The sequence below is a fragment of the Primulina eburnea genome, chromosome 11 (genome assembly GCF_022965805.1).
Source record: "Primulina eburnea isolate SZY01 chromosome 11, ASM2296580v1, whole genome shotgun sequence".
NCBI classification, from domain to species: Eukaryota; Viridiplantae; Streptophyta; class Magnoliopsida; order Lamiales; family Gesneriaceae; genus Primulina; species Primulina eburnea.
Genome location: NC_133111.1, coordinates 8,646,178 through 8,653,735, shown reverse-complemented (window position 1 = coordinate 8,653,735; position 7,558 = coordinate 8,646,178). Strand labels below are relative to the sequence as shown.

The 7,558-nt window shown below is 34.1% G+C and overlaps 1 protein-coding gene across 2 annotated transcripts; it reads left to right on the top strand.

Moving 5' to 3' along the window:
• Nucleotides 1-719: 719 nt before the first annotated feature.
• On the top strand, nt 720-4,973 carry LOC140804245 (uncharacterized). 2 transcript variants are annotated; one of them, XM_073160134.1, is made up of 5 exons: nt 720-961; nt 1,987-2,421; nt 2,518-3,760; nt 3,870-4,016; nt 4,143-4,973. In XM_073160134.1, the coding sequence occupies exons 2-5, from the start codon at nt 2,371-2,373 to the stop codon at nt 4,763-4,765; spliced, it is 2,064 nt and encodes a 687-aa protein (XP_073016235.1). In that variant the 5' UTR covers nt 720-961; nt 1,987-2,370; the 3' UTR covers nt 4,766-4,973. The 2 variants fall into 2 exon arrangements, with proteins under 2 accessions (XP_073016235.1, XP_073016236.1); XM_073160135.1 differs by having other exon boundaries at nt 2,515-3,760.
• The last annotated feature ends 2,585 nt before the right edge of the window (nt 4,974-7,558 follow it).

Here is a 7,558-nt window from a genome sequence, read left to right as displayed (position 1 = left end):
TCTTTTATTGTTATTTTAAAATTATTAAAAGTATCTTTTACGAGGAATTAATTCTCAATGATGTTAGATATTTGTTAACTACAATAATTGTTCTTTCAGATATACAAGTAATTCAAAAATTATGATATATATGATATATATATATATATATATATATGTTATATGATTTAAAATATAAATTTAAATTATTGTGGATGAAAATAAATGTTTTACAATATTTCTTGTAACATTCTTAATCAATAAGTTATAACTTATTTTAACATTTTTAATCAATAAGTTATAACTTATTTTAATTTTTTATAATCAATATATAATAAATTTATATTAGTGATACACACTTTATTACTAAAATGTTGCAGAATATTTATTCTTATTATAACTAGATTGTCTAATATGTTGTACGATTTAAAAATCAAAATTAAAATATTATAATTAGATTTCGTTTTTGAGATAAAACGATAATTGCTTATTTCAAAATAACGAAAATCAATTAGTTCTTTTATGTATTATGATTTAATTTATTTTTCTAAAAATATATTTGTAAAAAAAAATTCTTGTATTATAAAAATAAAATAAATATATCCTCAAACTTCATTTTTTTATTTTTAAAAAATGTAATTTAATTGCAAGTAATGAACAGTATGTAGACATTGATTTGATACGAAAAATAAATTTAATTTTAAACCTTAATTTTATGTATAAGACTAATTCCAATATATACTTGATTCCTCGTCCTCTCGTCCAGAATAAATTCAATCATTATCTTTTCACCCCTTCACGTATAAATTTCTCCGATTTTCTAGATCTCGAAGGATTTCGCTAATCCCACCTAATCTTCACTATAAATCGCCGCCCACCCTAACAAATTTTCATCCCGGAAATCCATTGTTATCAGGAGTTTTGGTTATTTTTCTTCATCAGAAGCTCAGATCTCCTCTCCCGGCAATCTGGCAATTAAGAGGTCAGATTCCTTTTTTATATGTATTGTTCTTCATGGAATCAGGGTAGCGTGAGTTGAGATATCGTAAGTTAAATTAGTTTTATATGTATTGTTCTTCATGGAATCAGGGTAGCGTGAGTTGAGATATCGTAAGTTAAATTAGTTTTTTATTTTATTTTGATATATTATGATTTTTTTGCCATTCGAATTACAGAGAGAACGAATTGTGTATGGTATGTATATATGCACGTTTATGTACTTGTGATTAGGTTTGGGTATTATTTGATCATTATCGTTGTTGTAAGTTGGTGAATGTTTCTAATTTTGTTGTCAATGGATTATGAACGGTTATTTATGAAGAGCTAATCGGGGTTCTTACGCAGATGTAGATGACCTGTGACTGGTTTTTAGGCTTTCTGGGTGTTTCTGTTATAATTCTCAGTTTTTTTTCTATACGTGTCAACATGATATAGGTGTGCAGTGTGCTTGTATGTTGATTCTGGCCTTATTTTAAATCTTTCGATTCCCGATTGCTTTCTCATATGAGTTTGATTCTTTTCAAATTTAATTTTTTCCAATAAAAGATATGGGAAGACAAGACTATCTAATATTCTAGTGCAGAAATCAGTTATATACTAATTTTTTTGACCATGAGTTATATACAATTCAGAAACTATGAAATTGTGTAAACCCATTATTTACTGCTTCAGATTATCTCTCTTATGTTGCATGAATATAACAAAATAGTGGTTTTAACAAGTTTTGGGGTTTATAATGGACACTGAAAATGATCTTTTGAAATCTTTGGATGTTTTGCTTGATGAGGTTTGTTATGTGTATTGAGAGTGAGAGATTTTTAAATGAATAACCTTGAGACAATCGAATCTTTGACGAAATAATTGAATTATTGAATAGACATCTGCGCATGCTGAAAGGTGAACTTCCTTTCTTGCATACTAACCTCATGTCGTAGATGACTCCATTTGTATTAGCTGCTGAGCATGTCATTCCTGATATTCTTTATTTTTGTTTTTTTCCTTTTCCAGGCTCTTGTCTCTTACATGCGAATGTCGTTTTTGGGCTCTCAGAGTTGCTTATAAATTTGTTTCAGTCTGGCAGCTACAACAACATCAACGGTTTCTCGCACCTTTGAGAAGGTGCGGGGCAATAACGACGGGGTGATATTATTATGCGCTTTGAGGAGATCTAGATCATCGCATATTTGGAGATTGTGCCGTGTTTCAGAAGGTTTATCACTTGACTATGGCTAATGCCTGCCTCGGCCGAGTCTCAAAAAAGTGTGGTGGCGGCGGCATGTAACTTCATTTTATTAGCTGTTTTACATATAGTAAGAACATAGGTGTATTTGATTGCGAATAGCCTTCAGAATACTCACAGGTAAAGGACTGATGTGAACCAATTTTAGAACTATGGTTAGATTTTCGTGCTTTCAATCTCGCGTCCATTCTCCCAAACAAAAGGTCGGTGGGTCTTCTCTTTACTTAGTGTTATCTCATACTTAGTTATTTTCATTTCCTCATTCTGTGCCTGCTGATAACTCTGTTTATTGTTAGTAGAAAATAACTCAGCGCCCTGCCGAGGCAATGGAGAGGAGACTGGAAGATACTTCTCAAAATTGGGTTCAGAAGAATTTGTATTGTTCTGCAGAAAGCAAGCCATTTTTAGAGGACGGGGATGAAGCACTCCGCAATGGAGCCAATCATGCAAACATTTCTTCTCTAACCGATCGTGACTGCAGATCAGAAGAAATGGAGAGCAGATATAGTACTGAACACGATATCGAGGCGTACAAGAATGCACAAATAAGAAAGAGCCAGTCTTTGGGAAGTGGATTGAACTTGAAAGAGTGGAACTTAGATGGTGATGTTTCAGAAGGTGAGATGGAGCAGAGGTTTTCTTATAATGGATCTGCTGATAGTGGTAGGATAGTTGTTTCGTATGGCATTAATGATCATGTGCACGACATGTCTGAACATGGTCAAGAACCTTTGGCTTCTGATTCTGTAACGAACTCCGACTTCACCAAAAAAGGATCCATATTATCAATTGAAGATTCACTACAATCGGAGAGGGAAGGTGCTGATAAAGATAATTTACATTTATCCGTTGGTGACACTGGTGACCATATGCCTCGTACTTCACGTGCTATTGTAAAGCCTCGTTCTTTGCCTAGTATGGTTTCCCCTACTAAGGGATCCACATCCTTGTTGCCTTTTTCTAGATCTGCTGAGGACCTGAATGCTTTAGGCTCTGGAATGAACAACATTTTGGTGTACGATGCTGAAAAACAAGTACAAAATCGACAACAAGATTATTCTATCTTTGACAATGACAAGGAAGATGGTGAAAATCCTGCTGACGAGGACACATGTGTGGATTATAACTATGTTGGTTCAGCAAAAGACTGGATTATACCTGTGTCTAAAGGGGCATACATGGAGAAAAGTAGAAAAAAGGAAAGTTCTCTTCACAGCTGGGATGAAGTACCAAGCGAGGATTTAAGGTTGAAACGAATTGAAGAATGGGTTAGTGACCTTCAGCACTGTAGCCCATTGAGAGAAGAATCTAACGGATTTTCTTTAATTAGCGACCATGAATTACCGAAAAGTGATGCTTTAGTGAACTCTGCGAAGTTGGAAGTCAAGGTGAACCTTGGAAATGAAGTTGCAAAGAGATACATTTCTTCTCTGAATGCCTCAGCTGCAGCAGCTAAGCTGACTAACCTTGGTTTGGTTGTGATCCCATTTCTAAGTCCTTTTATCAGTCTCAAAACACTCGATTTATCTGGGAATTCCATAGGTCTGTTTCTCTAGCATCTATTCCTCTGGCACTTGCATAAGCTGCCTTGCGTGCATTTTCATTGTTTCATTTATAGTGACATTTAATGTCTGCCTCTTGTGATTCTCAGTAAGGATAGCTTCTGGTGCTCTTCCTCGAGGACTCCAGTTTTTGAATCTCTCAAAAAACAGCATCTCCGCTATTGAAGGATTGCGGGACCTTACCAGACTTCGTGTCCTTGACCTGAGCTATAATAGATTATTAAGAATTGGACATGGTAAGACCTCTTCTCATGTTAAAGTTTTGAATCTATTTGTATGATGGGCTCAAATGTTGGAATCATGTTAACGCTGAGTTGTCTCCAGCTTGCCCCCTAATACACTTTTTATGACGTCTTTGGCAGGCTTGGCGTCATGTTCCTCTATGAAGGAATTATACTTGGCCGGTAACAAGATCAGTGAGGTCGAAGGTCTCCATCGTCTCCTAAAATTGAATGTCCTCGATTTGCGTTTCAACAAAATTTCTACAACCAAGTGTCTCGGACAACTAGCTGCTAATCACATCTGTTTGCAAGCTCTCAGCTTGGAAGGAAACCCTGCTCAGAAGAATGTAGGTGACGAACAATTGAAGAAATATGTGCAGAGTCTTCTTCCCAACCTTACTTACTATGACAGGCAATCAATCAGAACTGTATCAATGAAGGACGTTAAGGCCGATCGATCAGCTCGTCTGGGAATAGCGGGTCATCAGATTGATCGCGGGGTTAGAGCGGAGGCAAAGATGGTAAGAAAAGGAACTCATGGCATTGTTTCTCAGAAGGCACCATCCTCAGCAATTCATGGTCGGAAAAATCAAGTAGTATCATCGGCAAAACCATCAAGGACTAGGCACGGGCGTCTGCCTCCAACTGGAATCAGGGCAACTCAAGGGCCTCAATTGACTGAACATAACAGCAAATATTTGGGCTTCAAGAATGATTTACTCGTTCGCAGAAGCCGGAGCGAGGGAAATTTGGGTGCTCCCTGATCGAATTTCTAAATTTGATATATATATATTTATTTTATAATGCATGTTCATATGCGCAGATCTGTTGAGATTCTCGTACCTTTCATATATTCGTCTGTGTCATGAAAAAATGTCATGGTGTGTGAAGAATGACTGGATTTCCTGTTACCCTTTATATATTTCTGTACTAAAAGTTTGGGCTTCAATAAAAGTTTGGAACAGTTCTTTCTGCCGGAAGTTTCCAGTATTCAGTATTCGATCTATTGATTGGATTTGCTCCGCCGGATCAAGAAGTATATCGAAAAAGACTGATTACAATTCAAGAATTTTGAAATTCTTTCAAAAAGTTTTCGATCTCTCCCTATTTGGTAGAGAGAATTCTCACAAAATAAATAATTTTATGCATCAAATGATTAAGCCCAAATCTATGTTTTCAGTAATCAACGAGGCACTTTTACAAACAATTTCTTAGAAGATAAAAAGAGAAGATTCTACGCAAGCTATAAAAAATTATCCCCATCTATTTGGTAAAAAAATAAGATAAAAATATTGTAATATGATAAAATTTGTTAATCTATGACAATCTGCAGATTGTATCATATTTGTGTTATTTTAATTTTTTCTATTTTAAATTTATTTTAAAAAATAAAGAAAAAGAAATATGTGGCACACTGCCACTGGTCTGAAAATCCACGACAATCTTTTACATATTCAACTTTTGGTGTGCACAAGCAAGAAAATTTGTGCTATATAAATCTGAAGGACACTTTTTTCAGTATATTTAGTAGTTTTTTTTTTTACTCAAATTTTTTTTATTAAGCATCATTGCTTCCTCCGGTTTTTTTAGCAACTTATAAGTATTCATTGTATTTTTATTAATATTGAGATAATTTGATTTTGTAATGTTATGTAATGATAATATTTTTCAATATTTATAAGTTGTAATTTTTTTCATTGATTTTGTCATCAATTTTATACGAACAAGTCTAAAAAGTAATTTTCTTACTTATTTTTTTTTATAATTGTATTATTTGTTGTGATAATAATAAAATTATTGTTCGTATTTTATTTTATCACTCTTATCACGATTGTATTATTATTATTATTATTATTATCACAACAATAATAAAATTATTGTTTGTATTGAATTCAACCAAGTTAAATTAGATGTTGCTAGAACAATATTGTTAGAGGTATTGCAACACGGAAAACCAGAACACTGAGCAATTCGTTAAATGATATTTAGCAACACACTAACAACATAGGCGAATTGACCGGAGAAAACAAAAAAGATAATAAAAACCAACTAAACCATTAAGCAAACTAAGCAACATCTCCAACAAACTAGGAGCATCTCCAACAAACTAGCTCATCCGTATCTCCTGCTTGACCCTGGTTAGAACCAACATACTCATGCATTTTTGTAGAGAACATTGATCAATTCATTATATTTAGCAACACACTAACAACATAGGTGAATTTACCAGAGATAATAACAACAAACTTAATAAACCAAGAAAACTAAGGAGAATCTCCATCAGTTAGCTCATCAGTATCTCCTGCTTCACCATGGTCAGAACCAACAAACTCAGATGTTTTTGTAGTAGTTTCAACATCACCTCCCTCCTTTCATCCATAATTGACGGCCACATCAAGAAGCAATCGATAGTCCACCACTTGAGCCTCATAATGCGCAATAAGTTCCTTGGAATTCTGAATTTGTTGAAGTCGAAAATAAATATTGGCTTGGAAAAGAGAGGTAGATAGCATGACATACTCAGAAGGTTTTGTACCAGAATAAGAGGCCATGTTGCCAAGAGCAACATTAGGCTCAAACCAAGGAAGAACGACTTTTCTATTCCCCTTGAAATATGCCGGTGCATTCTTCAGCAAGTCACTGACATCCGAAAGTTCTTCACCCATGTCATGGACAAAGCCCTGTGATTCTTGAATCCAATAGATCAAAGAGGGGAAAGACAGTTTCGTTGATTTTAATCCACCATCTGAAAACTACAAAATGATTTTAAACACCAACTTGCCAAAAGTAAATGTGGTACTCCCAATAATAATTGAGAAAATTACAATGACTTGTGGTTTGGTAAGCACTATATTATTTGTGAAACACCTTCGCGTGCCGCCATTTTGCTTCGAATGTTTTCAGGATCGTATGCGGTCCCAGCCATCTGTGAGATATAACCAAAGATTGCAAATGAAAATTGCGATAAACACAACAATAATTCACGTAGAGTACAATAACAACGAAGGCAAATAGAGTTCGAATAGAGAGACAAGTTAATTAACAGTAATAAAATTGTGCAATTATGTCGATCATTTATATGATATGGCTTCCAACGGTAACAATTTTCCTGCCGAAAAACTTATTCATCATCAATTAAGTTTTACTTCACCCAATGGTAACAAAAGTTGAACCGGTGCAAGTATATTTCAAAAAAAATTATCCAGATTTAACTCCTTATCGACTCAATCCACTAATTCACCAGAAATAAAAAAATTAAAAATCTGGAAGATTATTGTTTCATTCAATGTCGCAAGTTCAAATATGATAACTCACTGACTAGGAGAAAATCACATAACTATTAACATGCATGACATAATTATGACTAAAATATGATATATTAAAGAAATGTCAGACACATGATTAAATTGTGGGGAGTTTATATGCCGTGTTGGTAACATCTCCCAACAACACTTACAATTTTTTTAAAAAAATTTGATTTTCCTGACACACAGAGCCGATTCACATTTTATTTTTATCTATAAGTTGTAGCTTCTACATTAGAAGAATGATTTTCA

What these genes read in the sequence shown, in the direction of transcription:
- LOC140804245 (XM_073160134.1), top strand. Translation starts at nt 2,371, where the DNA reads ATGGTTAGATTTTCGTGCTTTCAATCTCGCGTCCATTCTCCCAAACAA. An exon ending in TCCATTCTCCCAAACAAAAG is followed by an intron (nt 2,422 to 2,517) that starts GTCGGTGGGTCT and finishes TATTGTTAGTAG; the next exon opens with AAAATAACTCAGCGCCCTGC. An exon ending in TTTATCTGGGAATTCCATAG is followed by an intron (nt 3,761 to 3,869) that starts GTCTGTTTCTCT and finishes TGTGATTCTCAG; the next exon opens with TAAGGATAGCTTCTGGTGCT.